Genomic DNA, 19,480 nt, shown 5'->3' on the forward strand with positions numbered 1-19,480 from the left:
TTCCCACGGAGCCTCTGGGTAGGTTTGAACCACTGCCGACCTTTCAGTTAAAGCCGAGCACATAACCGTGGTACCACCAGGACTCCTTGAATATCCACCCAGGATTTGTTCTTTCCTTCCATCTGAAGGTTTTAACAGTGAGAACGACCTTTTCAGGAAGTGTTTGTGGGAGGCTGATGACCCCTGGAGGCAGTGACCTTGGGCTCTGTTCACCCTCAGCTTCTCCCAGTCACTGACACACAGGAAGCCCCGGTTCCCCCGATCATAATTACTCCAGTATTTGTTCAGATTTTTTTTTTCTCATAACATGGAAAAATAATCTAGTGAAGGCATTTCCCTTAATGAAGCCCACATGTCTGACACTGGTTTTTTTCCCAGGGCTCTGGAGTGCTTGGGTATGTGTTAACACTTCTCAGCCCTGAGATCCTCATATATCAGTCTGGGATGACTCATTTTACTTATTAACCAGTAACCGGGCTGTAGACTACAACGGCCACACTGTCTTCCCCAGCCTGGAGTTCCTGACTTAAAAGCCATGGCCTGAGGGGGCTCTCGCTACTGTTCCCCAAGCCTCGGTTTCATGTAAGAGTCTCATTGTAACATTGCATTCGTGGAACAAGGCTTCCTGTGGTAATTTATTTGGCAGAGTAAGAAAAGTTTCATAGAATGTAAAAAAGGAATCGTCCATTAGATACTTGTCATAAAAGGCAATCTGTCTACAGGTACGGACCGTTCTGATCAGGGCCACGGTAGACGGACCCTGAGAGAACAGGAAAAAAATGTGGAACAGAACCTGAAAGTCCTAAAAAAAAAAAAAAACCAAAAATTCAGACCTGCTGGGCTGGTTGAGACTGGAAGGCTACCCAAGACTGTTCCCCTGAGATATTCTTTAAACTTTGAACCAAAACACGCCCTTGAGGTCACCTTTTAGCAATGTAACAAATTGGCTCACAAAATAAAGAATATCACCCATAAGAAATGTGCTCCTTTAAAATGTCATCTATACAGGGTCGCTAGGAGTCAGAACCAACTCGACAGCAATGGAACACAAGACCAAATGGTCAACAAATGCTTTCAAACAAAGATAAGAAAGTAAAGAGCCAGGGAAACTAGATTAATAGAAACAGAACAACCAGAACGAAAATAATGAGAATGTTCACGCACTGTAAGGAATGGAACCAATGTCACTGAACAACTTGGGTAGAAATTGATGAATGAGAACCTAAACTGTTGTGTAAACCTTCATTGAAAACACAATAAAATATTATTTAAAAATAGCAATCTGGATGCAAAGGATGAGAGCCATTTGGCCCCACACTCCCCCCTCCTGCAACCACAGATCCAGGCTCAGGAGCTTTTACTTCCAGCACTGAGTTCACTGAGAGAACCCCAGCTTCAGTATCAGGGTGTGGGCAGATGAGGAATTGCCTATGGGCAGAACTGTTCAGCCAACTGCCTCCTGGCTTAAATCTCACCTCCTGTGCAAAGCTTTTCCTGGCCACCTTATCCAAAGTGCCGTCCTCTAGCTCTGAGCTTCTGGAGGGCTCTGTCCTGCTCTGGAGGGTTCTGTGTTGCTCTGGAGGGCTGTGTCCTGCTCTGGAGGGCTGTGACCTGCCCTAGAGTGCTATGACCCACTCTGGAGGGCTGTGACCTGCTCTGGAGGGCTGTGACCTGCTCTGAAGGGCTGTGACCTGCCCTGAAGGGCTGTGACCTGCCCTGAAGAGCTGTGTCCTGCCCTAGAGGGCTATGACCCACTCTGGAGGGCTGTGACCCGCTCTGGAGGGCTATGACCTGCTCTGGAGGGCTGTGACCTGCTCTGGAGGGCTGTGACCCGCTCTGAAGGGCTGTGACCCACTCTGGAGGGCTGTGACCTGCTCTGAAGGGCTGTGACCTGCCCTGAAGGGCTGTGTCCTGCCCTAGAGGGCTATGACCCACTCTGGAAGGCTGTGACCCGCTCTGGAGGGTTGTGACCTGCTCTGGAGGGCTGTGACCTGCTCTGGAGGGCTGTGACCTGCTCTGAAGGGCTGTGACCTGCTCTGGAGGGCTGTGACTTGCTCTGAAGGGCTGTGACCTGCCCTAGAGGGCTATGACCCACTGTGGAGGGCTGTGACCTGCTCTGGAGGGCTGTGACCTACTCTGGAGGGCTGTGACCTACTCTGGAGGGCTGTGACCTGCTCTGGAGGACTTTTGTTTTATTGGGTTGCAGCGATATAATGTCTTTGTCTTCCCTGCTAGGCTCAGAGACCTGCAAGGTGGGACCCTGTAGCCCGCGGCCTTGCATCCTCCCACAGTGCTTTTTGCAGGAGACTTTTCACATCCTAGGCACTCAGCAGGAGTCCCTGGGTGGTGCAAATGGTTAACAGGCTTGGCTGCTAACTGAAAGGTTGGAGGTTCTAGTCCACCCAGAGGCACCTCAGAGGGAAGGCCTGGTGATCTGCTTCCAAAAATTCGGCCACTGAAAACCCTGTGGAGCACAGTTGTACTCTGACGCACGTGGGGTCGCCATGAGTCGGAGACAGTGGCAACTGCCAAGCACCCAACAGATGTCTGTTGAATAAATAAATGATGCAAATCGCTTGGCCTTCTGCAGACCCAGCAAAGATGAGCTGTAGGGAGAATCAGAGGCCATCGCACTCACTGCTTCCTATTTCCGGGAAATGACACGGTTCAGCACTCTACTGCTAACCGAAAGACTGGCAGTTCGAACCGACCCAGCCGCTCCGTGGGAGAAAGCCTGGACGCGTGCTTTTGGAAAGATTACAGCCTAGGAAACCCTGCAGGGAGTTCTCGTCTGTCACACGGGGTCGTGATGAGCCGGGATTGACTCAATGGCACCTAACAACAGCAATAAGGACCTCTGCTGTAGTAATAGGGGCAAATGCTGCATTCCACGTGCTCATTCATGGTGGGCTGACAGTGGCTCCCAGAAACACACCCACGTCCCTGGAACCTGTGAATGTGACCTCACATGGTAAAGGGTTTGCTGGTGTGATGAAGTGAAGAGATTTGGCATGGGGAGATTGTCCTAGATTGTCTGGTGGGCCCAAATCTGATCACGAGTGTCCTTAGGAAGGAGAGGAAGAGAGTGATTGGGCTCCACCAGTATAGAAGACAGAGATTGGAGTGATGTGGTCACAAGCCAAAGAAGGCCAGCAGTCACCACAAGCCGAGAGGCAGGGAACAGATTTCCCCCAGAGCTTCTAGACACCTTGATTTTTTACTTCTAGCCTCCAGAACTGTGAGAGAATACATTTCTGTTGTTTTAAGCCACCAGTCGAGTCAATTCTGACTCACAGCAACCATACATGACAGAGTAGAGCTGCCCCTTAGGTTTTTTCCTAGGCTGTCATCTTTATGGAGCCACTGTGGGTTCAAATCTCCAGCCTTTGGGTTAGAAGCTGAGTGCTTAACCATCGTGCCACCAGGCTCCTTATTGCAGCCCTGGGAAACGAATATCTCATCTGTCACTTTTCCTCCAGTAACTCGTTCAGTCCCCATAACAACTCTGTAAGGTAGGCTCTGCTGTTATTCCCATTTGACAGATGAAGTAACCGAGGCATGCTGAAGTTAACTAACCAGGGTCACAAAGACAGTGAAAAATGGAGCCAGGCTTTGACCTCAGCCCTTGCCTTTGACCACTTTATGCCACGTGATCCCTCTTGTCTCCGATTAGTCTGTTTATGCCCTCAAAACAAAGGAACCATTTCTAAACAAATCAACAGAGTCTCTTAAAAATTGAATCCTTGAGACTAAATACATGTGTTCAACAAGAGGAGACACTTGACTTTTATTTAAAGAATAAATATGCCATTGTTTTTGGGTGCTGTCAAGTCGATTCTGATTCATGGTGACCCCATGTGACAGAGTAGAACTGCCCCACGGGGCTTTCTGGGCTGTGATCCTCACCGGAGCAGATCACTGGGTCTTTGTGCTGCAGAGCCGCTGGGTGGGTTCCAACAGCCAACCTTTGGGCTAACTAGCTGAGCTCTTAACCACTGCACCACCAGGGTCATTAGTTAAGAGCAAAATGAAGTTAGTATGTATCTCCATTTTAAACTCCCTTTTAAAGTAATAACATTAACCCTACACAAAAATAAAACTGTCTTGTCCTGAAGAGTTCGACTGTTGTAAATTTGCTAGTTTTAGAATATTGAGTCATGTTTGTTTTGGTTATTTAAAGGATTTGGGGAATCACAAAGAATCCAGATAGTCATCTAGTGATTAAAACAAGATGTGGAGTTTTTCTTTATTTGGTCTCATTTATTTGTTTTTTAAGTGTAACCTTGAAACTTCAGCAACGCCCTTTAGAAAATAGCACTTTATTGCATAAAACAAAACACATCTTGGAAATTGTCTAAATACATAATGCAAGAGGTTCAAGATGAGGGAACAGCTGTTACATAAAATTTCCACTTTCCAAATACCTTCAACGTTCAAGGGCTAGGTGGGAACATGGTTGGGAATCTAACCTTCTCTTTGAACTTCCTGACTTGTGTTGGGTTAAGCCATCCCTGTAGCATCATTTAAACATAGTTGTAGCAAATGAATAAACTTCCACTTGGAATTTCCTTTTTGAAGTCTGCTGAGACTATAAATCAAAACCATATGAGATGTGTCTTCATCTAGAATGTAAAATAACATGAGAAATGTCAACCCAGAAGCACTCCCTGAAATACGTCCGCCAGGATGCATGCTCTGAAGAGGGTCTTTATTTGGAGCGAAAGCCTCCAGAGAGCGGGGTTTATTATTTTTGACCCATGGTTCTGGAAGCCTACGTTGCTAAAAGGAGATCCTTTTGAAGGGCTGGCAGGAGCAATGCAATCCAGCCGTCCCAAATGATGTTCAGAAAGATGTCTCTTGGCATGGAAAGGTGTTCAAAATTCATTGTCAAATGAAAAAGCAGGTTACAGATCAGGATATCCAATAGGAATACCATTTTATTTAAAGATTATGTAACATAGATAGTATACTTAGTATAGCTACGCATTACATCGTTATAACAAAAGGTGGGAATCTCTGCGTGGTATAATTAGGGTGATTGTTCTTTTCATTCATTCTTTCAGTTATGCTTATCTTTGTACTTAGTAACAAAAAATGAAGTAATTTTTATATTATTTTTTAAAATATTTTCAGTGTACCGTTTTTAAGTGTGCAAGTCAGTGACATTGGTTATGTTCATTGTAGTCACCACTGTCCATTGCCAAATGTTTTCCATCACTCCCGACAGAAACTCAGTCCTCCCTAAAAAATAACTGCCCACCCCCCATCCTCTGGAGGCCGCTAATAAACTTTGGTCTCTGTACATTTGCCCAATCTGGATAACCCATACCCGTGGAATCATACGTATTTATCCTTTAGCGTTCGACTTTCTTCACTGTTTTCAAGCTTCATCCATGTCATAGCATGTACCCGAACTTCAGTCTCTGTGTGGCTGAACAATACTCCGCTGGCTGGATAGGCCACGTTTCCTTGTGTGTCCTACCTCCCTGCTCAAATGCAGCCAGAAGCCTGTGCTTTCCTTGCTCAGCCCGCTCTCGAGTTGGTTCTCACCCTCCCCTGCCTGCGCAGGGGGCCAAGGGAGGGTCAGGGCCATCAGTAACCAGCACCACCAAAATCGGGCAATAGTGTCAAGTTTGTCGGTATTTTGGTAAATAAAGTTTCTTTGGTAAACTCAAAAAAAAAAAAAAGACCAATTGCCATCGGGTGGATTCTGACTCTCAGTGACCGTGTAGGACAGAGTAAAACTGCTCCATGGGGCATCCAAGACTGTAATCTTTAGGGGGTTGGATTGCCAAATTTCAGTCAGTAGCCGGGTGTTTTAACCACTTTGACACCAACGCTCCTTGATTCCTCGATAGCTAAATTGTTTGTGATCTTCTGTTTTATTTGCACACTTGAACCTCGGTTTGAGTGTGTGTGTGTTATGTTTTCCATCTCAGGTTTAGATTTCCCTCCTCTCCTACCCCTTTAGATTTCGTTTAAAGGGCGATTTTAACTAGCTTTCTCCCTTGTTTCAGGCTTGTTATCAGGGAAAATGGCCTTTTTTTTTTTTTTAATTTACTGCACTTTAGGTGAAAGTTTACAGCTCAAGTTAATTTATCATTCAGAAATTTATACACATATTGTTTTGTGACATTGGCTGCTATCCCTGCAATGTGACAGCACGCCCCGCCTTTCCACCCCAGGTTCCCTGTCTCCATTCATTCAGTTCCTGTCCCTTCCTGCCTTCTCATCCTGCCTTTGGACAGGAGCTGCCCATTTGGTCTCATATATTTGAACTAAGAAGCATGTCCCTCACGCGTGTTATTTTTTATTTTACAGGGTTGTCTAATCTTTGCCTGAAAAGTGGGCTTCAGGAATGGATTCAGTTCTGGGTTAGCAGAGCATCGGGGGGCCATAGTTCCGGGGGCTCCTCCAGTCTCTGTAAAATGACCTTTTTAATACCCCAACTCCGTATCTGGGCAAGCATACTAGCCAAGGCCATCGTTTTGACTACACTGGTAAAGCGTGTTACATCCTCCAAGCTTGCGAGGTCATCAGGTTGCATTCCTATTGTACAAGTAGCTACCTGGACCTACATTTGGAGTAGCTGTGTGTTTGCACGACACATATTCCTGCCATTTCCTAGTTTGTTCTTAAACAGCTTACAGACTTGACGAGCACCAATTAAGATTTAGTGACAATAATTATTAAGGCCCAAAGATTTCTTTAAAATTCTGCATTATCTAGGATACAAATTGAACTATTTGAAAGTTCAAAAACTTTTACAAAATGAGCCCTGGTGATACAAATGGTTAAGCACTCAGCTGCTAACCAAAAGGTTGGGGGTTTGAACCCACCCTTCCACTCTGCAGTAGAAAGACCTGGCGACCTGCTCCTATAAAGATTACAGTTTAGGAAATCCTATGGGGCAGTTCTACTCTGTCACATGGGGTCGCTATGAGCCAAAAATCGATTCAGTGGCACACAACAACGGCAAAAATTTTACTATAAGTTTTAAACTATTAAACTTTTTAGTAATTTATGTAACTCTTTTTACCTACACCTCACCTATCGACTGTCTTGTTACCTGACATTTCACATTTACGACAATAGTAAAAACTCTACTATTCAACTGTTTTGCACATTGACATCCATCTGGCAGTAATGAACACTGAGGTGTGAGGTGAGAGTAACGCTGGCTGTGATAGTTAAGGTTATGTCTCAGCTTGGCTGGGCCATGATTCTCAGTGGTTTGGCGGTTATGGAATGATGTAATTCAGCAGTTGTGTAATGATGTAGTCATCCTCCATTCTGTGATCTGATGTGGTCATCTTCCATTTTCACATAAAGCCAATTTTCACATAATGACCTGGACTTCGGAACCTAACCATGCTGGTAAGTGAGGAGTGGGGTGTATTTGATTACATTTGTAGTGTGTTTGTGGGATGTCTCAATGGACTTGAATATCACTGCTCTATGTGGTTAGATCATAGTATGACACAAGTCACGATGCATTTCTATGAATATGCAAAGGGGGGTTTCCAACACCCAGTTCAATTTCCCGCCTCTTTAGTTGAAAGCTTAATCTCCCCACCCCAAATCACATAAAGCTATTTCAGCTACCTGAACTCATTTTAAATTTCTTTCTGTAATGTGCCAGTGTTTATTAATGAATTGTAAAATAAAAATCCCAATACTTAAAAAGCAAGGCTATTAGCTCAGCAGCCTGTCTGGCCTTGAAAAACATGGAGGAAAATGAACAGGCAGCTGAAAATCAAATAAAAATGTGATTTCTTGAATCTGATCCTTATATTCTAGGGTGAGTGTTATATGCTTAGAAAATCATGCACAGATCATGGTGGTGGAATAATCTGGAAAAGAATAGTAGTAATGGCTACACAAGAAACCCTGGTGGTACAGCAGTTAAGTGCTCAGCTGCTAACCAAAAGGTCAGCGGTTCAAACCCACTCAATGGCTCTGCGCGAGAAAGACTTGGCAATCAAAACCCTATGGGGCAGTTCTACTGTGTCTGCAACACATGGCGTCACTATGAGTCGAAATCGACTCGACAGCACCCAGCAACAGCAACCACAGTGGTTGCACAATGTGATGAATGCAATCAATGTCACTGAATTGTTCTGTAATAGTTGTTGGATGGGAAAGTGTTCTGTTATGTATGTTTTTATCACACACACACACACACACACAATCACACACAGAGTCAGTGCCATTACTCATATTCATCAGACATGTAGAAAGCATTCCAGAAAACTAGCAAAGACACATTAAAAATTCCCAGTAAATATTTTATATACAATCTAAACCAGTGGCAAGGAATTTAGAAAGGGGGAAGAAAGCAACTTTTTTGATATACCAGGCAGATAATGAAATTACATTGGAACCATACACATTTTTTCTTTGGATAAAATTAAGCAAAAGCTAGTGTTCTTTTTTTGCTTTTTAACACTTTATTTAACTGTACTTTAGATAAAGGTTTACAGAACAAACCAGTTTCTCATTAAACAGAACACATATTGTTTTGTAACATTGATTAACAATGCTGCGACGTGTCAACGCTCTCCCTTCTCGACCCTGGGTTCCCTATTACTAGCTTTCCTGTCCCCTCCTGCCTTCTAGTCCTTGCTCCTGGGATGGTGTGCCTCTTTAGTCTCATTTTGTTTTATGGACCTGTCTAATCTTTGGCTGAAGGGTGAACCTCAGGAATGACTTCATTTCTGAGCTAAAGGGCGTCTGGGGCCTATACTGTCAGGATTTCTCCATTCTCTGACAGGCTGGTAAGTCTGGTCTTTGTGTGTGTGTGTGTGTGCGTGTGTGTGTGTGTGTGTGAGTTAGGGGCGACGAAGTGGTTAAGTGCTATGACTGCTAACCAAAAGGCCGGCAGTTCAAATCCGCCAGGCACTCCTTGGAAACTCTATGGGGCAGTTCTACTCTGTCCTATAGGGTCGCTACAAGTTGGAATCGACTTGACGGCACTGGGTTTTGGTTTGGTGTGAGTTAGAGTTTTGTTCTACGTTTTTGTAGGTTCTGTCTGGGACCCTCTATTGTGATCCCTGTCAGAGCAGTCAGTGGTGGTAGCCAGGCACCATCTAGCTGTACTGGACGCAGTCTGATGGAGGCCGTAGTAGATGTGGCCCATTAGTCCTTTGGACTAATCTTTCTGTTGTGACTTTAGTTTTCTCCTTTCTCCCTTGCTCCCAAAGGGGTGAGACCAGTGGAGGATCTTAGATGGGCCCACACAGGCTTTTAAGACCCCAGACGCTGCTCACCAAAGTAGAATGTAGAACATTTTCTTTATAATCTATGTTATGCCAATTGAGATAGACATTCCCTGAGGCCATGGTCCCCACAGCCCTCAGCCCAGCAGTTCAGTCCCTCAGGGAGTTTGGATGTGTCTGGAGCTTCCATGACCCTGACTTGTACAGGCTGTGCTGGCTTCCCCAGTATTGTGTACTGTCTTACCCTTCACCAAAGCTACCACTTACCTATTGTCTTATTTAGTGTTTCTCCATCCCCACCCCTCCACTCTCTCGTAACCATCAAGGATTGTTTCTTCTTGTGTGCAAACCTTTTCATGAGTTAGCAAAAACTAGTTTTGATTGATCCACTTATTACAGTTGCTGTAGAGATCAATGCATAAAGCCTCGAGTTGGGAGTTAGAAGCTTTGGCCAAGTTGCATCCTACCGTTCCCGCCCCTGTTGCTGCCGGGTCCGTGGAGTCAGTTCGACTCACAGTGATCCTGTGTGACAGAGTCGAACTTTCCCATAGGGTTTCCTAGGCTGAAATCGTTACAGGAGCAGATCACCAGGTTTTTCTCCTATGGAGCCTCTGGCTGAGTTCGAATCACTAACCTTTCATTTAGCAATTCCTGCCCTACTAGGAGTAAAAAAAAAATAGAAAATGGACTGCAAGATTCTTGGAGTTACTTTATCCTGACAGAGTCTGTGTTCCTTCTACTGGACATAGTTTTCCCAGAGTCCATGAAAGGAGCCCCGGTGGTTAAGTACTCGGCTGCTAACTGAAAGATCTGTGGTTTGAACCCACCAGCCACTTGTCGGGAGAAAGATGAGGCAGTCGACTTGCTTCCGTAAAGATTTACAGCCTTGAAAACCCTATGGGGCGACTCTACTCTGCCCTATAGCGTTGCTATGAGTCAGCATCCACTTGAGGGCAATGGCTTAACTAGAGTGCTCAGAGCTGTAAATAGGTGGGTCAAGCAGATGAAATAGCAGAGAACCTTCTACAACTACGGCCATTTGGATATGTCTGAAAACAGGTATAGAAGAGGGCTGATTCCCTAAGAACATTCACACTTTTTTTTTTTTTTTAACATTTAAAAAGTAAACTGCCTTAAATCAATGTAGAAGAACCAGTTGACAAGTTGCCTTCCAGTCAATTCCAACTCATGGTGACCCCGTGTGTGTTGGAGGAAACTTCGCTCCACAGGGTTTTCAATGGCTGATTTTTTATAAGGCGCTATTCCAAGGTGCCTCTGGGTGGATCCGAACCACCATCGTGTCAGCTACTGTGGACTCTTGTTCCCCACCTTTCCAAGAGGAGCCGGAGACACCAAGTGAGAGAGAGAGAGGCCACCTCCAGAATCTCATACTGTTGTCCCAAGAAGCTTACTCAAGACTCAAAAGTCTTGGCCAGCCAACATGGAGGCACTTTGGCTGATGCCTACAAATGCTGAACCTCTTTCTAATTGTCTAAAGGAGCCCTTGTGGCACAGTGGTTGAGTACTCAGCTGCTAACTGAAAAGGTCAGTTGTTGGAACTCAACAGCTGCTCCACAGGAGAAAGATGTGACGGCCAGCTTCGGTAAAGATTACAGCCTTAGAAGCCCCATGGGGCAGTTCTGCTGTGTCCTGCAGGGTCGCTATGAGCCGGAATCGACCTGACGGCAACGGGGTCTAATAGTCTAAATCATCCGTCTGATCCGCTACCTTGCGCTTCAGTCCACGGCCTGCCCTCCTGTGGAACCCCCTGGAACTTAGCGGTAGCCAGTGGTGCCACAACTTCAGAAAGCTGGGCTGCGCGTGTGCTTGTGTGCAGCCGCCCTGAGGAATACCACAAACGTCCGATAGGAACAAGCTTCACAAAGGAAAGAAGAGAAGAAAGGACTACTTCTGCCTCGTGAAGAACTTGAGTCGGAACAGTCTGGGTAGAAATGATCTATTTGGCCGCTAGAGCATGCGTTTCTGCTTGGTTTTCTTTGTGATGGGTTAGAGGGGGTTGTAAATTCTTTCCTTTTTATGCTGTTGGGAATACACGTGTAATCATATTCCTGAAGAGTTTTCTCGTTCTTTGCAGTAGAACTTTTGGTTCTTCTGTGGTGTAAGTGTGTTTGTGTGAGAGAGAGAACGTGTGTGCGTGTGTGTGAGCACCCACACGTTCACACGTGTGAGAGACGAGCATGAAAGGGTTGTTTAATTCATATAGAGCATGTATCGAAAGCTGGGAAGCAGGATTCCAAGCAGAGATGACATTGAGACTGACTGTGTTCATTTCTGCGACACACTAATGGAGATCCAGTAGCAATTTAAAGTTGAAATAAAGGCCTACGTGCTTCATCTATAGAACAGATGGCTGGCGGCTGTGTTAGTTAGCTTATGCTAGATGAAGCTGCTGTAACTAATCATCCCCCAAGTCATGGTGGCATAAAACAGCACAAGTTTATTTCTTGCTCATATTACATGCCAGTGGCTGGTCTGCTGTGGTGTCGTTCCTCATGTCCAAGTGTCATCATTCCAGAGCCCATAGGAAGGAAGATCTTTTATCTAGGACATGCTTGAGGAGCCCTGGTGGCACAATGGTTAAGTGCTCAGCTGCTAACCAAAAGGTCAGCAGTTCTAACCCACCCAACAGCTACATGGGAGTAAGACCTGGCAACCTGCCCCCACAAAGATTACAGCCTAGAAAACCCATTGGGGCAGTTCTAGCCCGTCACATGGGGTCACTATGAGCCAGCATCCACTTGATGGCACCTAACAACAACAATGGCACTGTATGTGGATATGAATGATGGCGTATTAATATTACACCAAACCTTATGTTACCACCGTACTCTTCTGCCAGGAGGGCGTTTACAGCCCTAATAACCTGTGCAGATGGGACGCCAGGTATTGCGGTGGTAACAGACTTTGATTTCAGCCCCATGGCGTGGCATCAGGACACACCTTTGTGAACTCTCCGAATAATATGAGTTTATTGCAGTGTGTAAATGGCCTGAATAAGTCTGAAATATATACCAAGTATGTTTTCCTTACACGTGTAGCATTTCCTTGCTATGATATTTTGAGTTACTGTTATTGTTGTCACTGGGTGCCGTCAAGTCAATTCCAACTCATAGCGACCCCATAGGACAGAGTTGAATTGCCTCATAGGGTTTTCTAGGCTGTAATCTTTACGGCAGCAGATCACCAGGTCTTTCTCTCTTGGAGCTGCTGGGTGGGTTCGAACTTCTAACCTTTTGGTTAACAGCCGAGAACTTAACCATTGTGCTACCAAGAAAACAAACGACAAACCTGTTGCCATTGAGTTGATTTCCTACTCATAGTGACCGTAGAGGACAGAGTAGAACTGCCCCATTGGGTTTCCAAGGAGCAGCTGGTGGATTTGAACTGCCAGCATTTTTGGTCAGCAGCCAAGCTCTTAGCCACTGTGCCACCAGGGTTCCTATATCTTTATAGACGGAATGGATATTCTGACATTGACTTGAACAAAATTGGCCTAGTGTGCGATCAAAGAAATACACCTTCAGAAATAGAAGCTTCACTTTAGAAGTTCTGTCTGAAGACCAAGGAGTCTCCCATCTTCAGCAGCACGTCAGTAATGACGCTGACTCGGCCGTGTGAGTCGTCCAAAGCCGACAACCACGAGCGCTGTTGAAGCTTTAAGGCCTTGGATTGGCTTTAATAGAGATCATTGTACCCACTGCAGACACTTCGTGGTGCCTGAATCATCTGCTGTGTGAGAACAGGAATCCCTCAGAAGCGGGGTGCCCACAGAGCTAGCCAGTTTAAATGAAAAGACAAAACACTGTCTCTCAAGTCCGCTTTTCTGAGTCCCGTGGAGATGCAGCCTCGCCTTTCTCTCTCCCCGCCCTCCACCTCGCCTTTCTAGAGCACTTTTAATTAGCGTTGAAGAAAGAAGACCTACTTAACTTGGAGCCAGTTTGCCCAACAGAAATCTGGGGAGATTTGTAAGAACAACAGAAATACATATATATGCCCTTACATAAAGATTTCATAAACTGCATGGGTTAGATCAGGTGCCTTCTAGCCAGCTAATTGTCTGATCATAAAATTTAATTTGTCCCTTACTTGCATTTTTATGGTAGTTTAGAAAGAATAGGAGCCCTGGTGGTCCAGTGGTTAAAGCCGTGGACTGCTAGCAGAAGGGTCAGCAGTTCGAAACCACTAGCTGCTCTGTGGGAGAAAGATGTGGCAGTCTGCTTCCGTAGAGATTTACAGCCTTGGAAACCCTGTGGGGTCGCTAAGAGTCAGACTCGACTCAGCGGCAATGGGTTTTTGTATTCCAACAATTTAAAAAGTAAACATCATGCCCAAAAGAGAGTAAATTTCCCATTTTTACAAACAACAGTAGTATATGGAAAATGATTCACAATGTATTATTGCGTGAATAAGACGGCCAACCGAAGGTATTAAGTTCCATGTTACAATTCCAGGAAACAAATAATATACAGCAAAATATGTGTTTAGTATGGGGCAAAAGTAGACTTTTTTCTTTCTTTCTTTCTTTTTTAAAGTCTTCAACATTGAGCACGTATAATTAAGAAACATGACATTGTTGTTGTTAGGTGTCAGGGAGCCGATTTCCGAATCATGGAGCCGCTGTGAAGAACCATGAAACTACTTTATAAAAACAGTGCCGCTTGCACCGATTTGTTCACAGGGCGCCTTTGTTCTCGGGGCCCTAGTAGTGCACACCCCGAGGCACCCAGAGAGCCGGGCCCCCTCAGCCAGCCTGGTCTCCGTGTTCTCCGTGTGTAAGTAAGGCAGTCGATTGTGCTCTTGCCCTGAGGAGCCTGGTCTCCATGTTCCCCACGTGTGAGTGAGGCAGTCGTGTGTGCCCTTTCTCTGAGGAGCACATGCACACACGTGCAGAAACACATGCTAAGCAAAAAGCCACCTCGTGACTTGCTTGAGGCGACAAGTGAGAAGTTTTGCCTCATTTTCGTGCAGTTTGTCGTCCTGCGGTGGTTTGCATGTTGCTGTGATGCTGGAAGCTAGGCTGCCAACATTTCAAACACCAGCAGGTCACTCATGGTGGATGGGTTTCAGTGGAGCTCCCAGACAAAAACAGACTACGAAGAAAGGCCTGACGACTGACTCCCAAAGGTTATCCAACAGAAACCCTGCGGTTCCCAACAGAATATTGTCTGGTACAGTGCTGGCAGATGAGTCCCCCAGGTTGGAGGACGACCGACTCCCAGAAGTTATCCAACAGAAACCCTGCGGTTCCCAACAGAATATTGTCTGGTACAGTGCTGATAGATGAGTCCCCCAGGTTGGAGGATGACCGACTCCCAAAAGTTATCCAACAGAAACCCTACGGTTCCCAACAGAATGTTGTCTGGTACAGTGCTGGCAGATGAGTCCCCCAGGTTGGAGGATGACCGACTCCCAAAAGTTATCCAACAGAAACCCTACGGTTCCCAACAGAATGTTGTCTGGTACAGTGCTGGCAGATGAGTCCCCCAGGTTGGAAGGCACTCAGAATACAGTGGCTGCCACAATGGGCTCTAACACAGCGACAATTGTGAGGATGGCACAGGATCAGGCAGCGGTTTGTTGTGTTGTACGGGGGGTCACTACAAGTCAGAAACAACTCAGCAGTACCTGACGCCAACAACAAAACAGCAAGAGCACAACTACAAAGATATCCTCACAGCATTTTCCTTAAATGTCATTTAAATCTCATTACAGAGATCTTTGTGAAACGATGGCAATGGCAACAATGATTCTTTTTTAATTCTCGAATCATTTTGACCATTGGAAAGGGCACACACCCTGGGGAAACAGTAGTGTTTGGCTGTGGGGGACTCAGTAGAAATTGCAAGACTTTTTTTTTTTTAACTCAACTTGATGGGTGAAGTCAAATTTGGTATTGGTTAATTATGTCCATCAAGTTGAGTTTATTGGTTTTGTAGATAAATAAGGAGCCCTTGTAGCACAGCGGTTAAGTGCTCAGCTGCTAACTGAAACGTTGGTGGTTCAAGCTCACCCAGGGGCTCTGAGGGTGAAAAGATCTCGGTGGCTCTGCTCCTGTAAAGATTCCAGCCTTGGAAACCCTGTGGGGCAGTTCTCTGTCACATGGGGTCTCTATGAGTAGGATTTGACTTGGCAGCAACGGGCTTTTGGTGACACACATGTTAAGCGCTCAGCTGATAACCGGAAGGTTGGCAGTTCGAACCCACCCAGCCTCTGCACAAGAGAAAAGACCTATCCATCTGCTCCCATTAAGAGAACAGCCTAGGGAGCCCTATGGGGTAGTTCTATTCTGTTGCATGGGGTTGCTGTGAGTCACCATGTGTAGATGGAACCCAACAACAACATCGATGACTGTATTGTACTGACAGGGAGAGCAAGCCTGAAGCTTAAAAATTGAGAAGGCAGGAGCTGACCTGCGACTCGACGGGAACTCGCCCAGTATTATGCGTGTTGCAGGAAGAGTGGGCGCCCCTCTCCCCTTGACATACCTGTGTGGTTATCAAAGTGGAAGCCCTCAGAGAGGATTCGCACACCAGTACTAGACAAGTTCCGGGCCATGCAATGACTGCGCCTCGTGCCTTCAGCAGAGAAAGCCCAAGGTAGCTGACAAAGCGCAGATACAGCACTTGCCTGGCACTGGTGGGTCTCAGAGGCACCCGTCCTGACAGCAATGCTTTCCAAAACTGTATTTCCAGCTCGGCACCGCCGGTGTTTCTGAAGGCTGGTTGAGGTTGTTGTTGGGTATGATCAAGTCTGTGGCCCCATGTGACAGAGTAGAGCTGCCCCATAGGTCCTCCTAGGCTGTCATCTTTACAGAACAAGAGCACCAGGTCTCTTCTCTTGAAGAGCCACTGGGTAAGTTAGAACTGCCAAACTTTTGGCTGGCTTTCAAGCTTTTAACCACTGCACTACCAGGGCCCTTGAATGCTGTGTACATAGCAGCCATGAGTACCCACGAGGTCTGTGCTGGTAGCTATTCCTTGAAAAACCCTCATGTCGGAGACAAAACTGGAGATTCAGAATTATCCATATTTGGAGTGACAGTGGCTTACCAGTACCAGTTGCCATCGAGTCAACTCCGACTCATGGCGACCGCATGTGTGTCAGAGTAGAACTCTGATCCATAGGGTTTCCAGTGGCTAGTTTTTCAGAAGTAGATTGTCAGGGCTTTATTCCTAGGCACCTCTAGGTGGACTTGAACCTCTGACCTTTCTGTAGCAGCCAATCCGGTTAACCATTCGTACCACCCAGGGCATCCTCAGGGACAGTGGATTAGGGGATGCCAAAAGAAACAGGCACCCTGGGCCAGCGGCCGCCACAGGCTCTGTTTTCCTTAATGTAATGACAAATTTTAATCCAGATGCAACCCGATCAGTGGGACAGAGCTGTAGGTTTTTGTTCTTCCCTTTCGGCTAAGATCAGGCCTTTGGTCTGTTTTCAAACACCAAACAGCTCCATTAGACTCAGCATTATGCTGTTCAGACTTCCCGTGTGCAGCCCAGATGTACAGTCTCTGCCACAGCCCATGTTAGTTCAGATCCTCCGTGTGCAGTGGTCCCAGGAACGCCCTGTCCTCTCTGGCTTTGGACCGAGGAGAAAAACGAGCCCCCGATTCCATGGAAACACAATGACCTGCCCAGGACCTATCCCAGCAGGAGAGGAGGGGCTGGGTAGGGCCTGTTAGAATGGGCTGTTTAATTTCCTTTGGGGAAACTGGCCCTTTGACAGATGAACCTCTTGTGCCCTGTGTTTGTATTCTTCTAGCAGAGTTGTGGTTGGGAAGTGGTCCAGGATCCGCAGGGTCAGATGCTGACCTGGTTCACACACGGTGCACCCCTCCCATCTCACCCGCAGCTTCTCCAGGAAGGTGATCACGGGGGCCGTTGCTGTCTGTATCTGCCAAAAAATGTCACCCAGAGGACATGGTCTGGCCTTGGCTTTCAGAGGCATGGGCAGCCCCATCACGCTCATTTCTCAGTTTGTGATAATCAGCATTGCTCTGGCCTCCTGCTCTGTGCCTCCTAAAACACTTACAGTGTGCATGACTAATGAACAGTCTGTGGTGGTGTTAGCAGTTAAGCCCTCTGTCCTACAGGATTGCTAGGAGCCAGAATCGACTCAGGGTACCAACAACAGCAACAACTAACCAAAAGGTTGGCACTTCAAACCCATCCCGAGGCACCTTGGAAGAAAGGCCTGGCTGTCTACTTCCTAAGGTCACAGCCATTGAAAACCCCATGGAGCACAGCTCTACTGTGACCCACATGGAGTCACTGTGGGTCGGAATCGACTCGAAGGCGACCGGTTTGTTTTTATTAATAATGCATCTAGCCTTCAGGTCGTTAATAAAATTAAAGAAATACTACTACATTGGATTTTTGTAGTACCTTTCTTCTTGACAAAATGTATTTCCATAGACTGCCCAGTTTTAGAGGAGCCCTGGTGGTGCCACAGTTAAGTGCCCAGCTACTAACCAAGAGGTCGACAGTTCGGTGCCACCAGCTGCTCCCCGGGAGAAAGCTGTGGCGGTCTGCTTCCATAAAGATCACAGCCTCAGAAACCCCGTAGGGCATTCTCCTCTGTCTTACAGGGTCGCTGTGAGTTGGAATCCACTTGAGGGCAACAAGCTTTAGTCCTTCTTCCGTTATCCAAAGACTGAAAGAAATAAGGGTGTTGAATAAGTACTCTTATCATTATCTTTGGAACGTAAAAAAGAAAAATCTTAAAAAAAAAAACCTTAAAAAAAGGGACTATAACGTATTTCCTCCTCTGCCCAGCCCCCTGGTTGCTTGGGGTGTAAATAAAACCTTTTCCCTGCCTGAAGCTCAGCCTTTGTGTTTTGTAATCTGCGGGTTTGTTGTTATCCAAGTACTTAGGCGTCAGTACTGGAGGTAATCCTAATAGACCCCGTGACAAGAAGCCCATTTCTGGGCCTGCCTGCCTGCGCAGACTCACCTGAGAACAATCCTGCTTTGTGATCACTGGGCACAATGCTCACTAGTGTCCTTTCCCGGCTTAATGAGGCAGAGTGCCGGTGGGCGCCTGGTGGACTCATCCATTTCTCTTTCTTGTGTTTTTCAGAAATTGAGGCGAAGGAAGCATGTGACTGGCTCCGCGCTGCTGGCTTCCCGCAGTACTGTCAGCTCTACGAGGGTACGTCAGCCTTCCCTTTACATCGCCCCTTCCAGAGGGGAGACGTATGAAATGAGCCTCGTGTAATTAGGCTGTGTTTTGACTTCTGGTCTTTTCTCAACCAGTTTTCTTTGCTTCCTTTTTCTCCTCAGCCTTGGCAAAGCCTAGGGCTTATGCTGATACCAATTTAGAAATGAGTATCCCTTCCCAAAGGAGCTCTGATGATGCAGTGGGTAAGCACTTGGCTGCTAGCCCAAAGGTTGGTGGTTTGAATCCACCCAGGGGCTCCATGGGAGAAAGACCTGGTGATCTGCTCCGGTAAAGATTAAACCAAAACCAAACCAAACCCATTGCCGTTGAATCGATACCGACTCCTAGCGACTGCAGCCTGGAAAACCCTGGGGCAGTTCTCCTCTGTCCCATGAGGTTGCTGTGCGGCGGGATTGCCTCAGCAGCACACAACATCAACATAGGTGTCGTAATGGCAAGAGATAGTGCAAAATATAAAAAAGAGAAAGGAGTAGAGGCCTATGAGAATGAACCGCCGTTGTCTGTTAGATTAAGCATGGCCTCTACTCCTGTAATCTCCAGACTCCTACCTCCATGGATAGGGTACCTTCAGGTAACACCGTGCTCCGAGGGTTGCCTTTGACGTCCAGCACTGGCCTGAATAGCCTTTTGGAGAGAAGTTCTGGCACTGGAATTTCTTCTTCTCTGTGGGTAGATTCAGTTATCTGAGTATTCTGCTGCCACTCCAAAGAGACTCAGGATTTTGCTATGAAAGAAAGCATTTGAGACCACGGAGCTTGGGATGTTTTGGGAAATTTCCTTCTTGAGAAAAAAACTAAATATTTCATGACTTCATCAGGATAGAAGGCAGCGACCTACGCTTTAGGCGGTGGAGTGTAGAAGCTTGTCTCCGAGTTCCTATCAGCATGTTTGGGACCATGGTGAGCTGGAAAAACTTGCCACTCGGTATTCAGCTGTACTCAGTGTCTAGTACTTGATTATTCTCCTATATCACCCTTCCTTTGTACTCTTAAAAGCATTTGTTGTTGTAAAAATAAGACTACCTGCTGTCTCGAGCACTGCCAACATGCCCCTGAGGGGGA

At 46.3% G+C, this 19,480-nt stretch overlaps 1 protein-coding gene across 2 annotated transcripts in view; it reads left to right on the forward strand.

Moving 5' to 3' along the window:
* Nucleotides 1–19,480, forward strand: part of STARD13 (StAR related lipid transfer domain containing 13) — a 218,184-nt gene that overhangs the window by 128,909 nt on the left and 69,795 nt on the right. For both annotated transcript variants that reach the window (XM_003409453.4, XM_010589364.3), the window contains exon 2: nt 18,318–18,389. In XM_003409453.4, coding sequence (XP_003409501.2) covers nt 18,318–18,389 — 72 coding nt within the window. The remainder of the gene's footprint in view (nt 1–18,317; nt 18,390–19,480) is intronic.

The sequence above is a fragment of the Loxodonta africana genome, chromosome 17, assembly GCF_030014295.1.
Source record: "Loxodonta africana isolate mLoxAfr1 chromosome 17, mLoxAfr1.hap2, whole genome shotgun sequence".
Classification (NCBI taxonomy): Eukaryota; Metazoa; Chordata; class Mammalia; order Proboscidea; family Elephantidae; genus Loxodonta; species Loxodonta africana.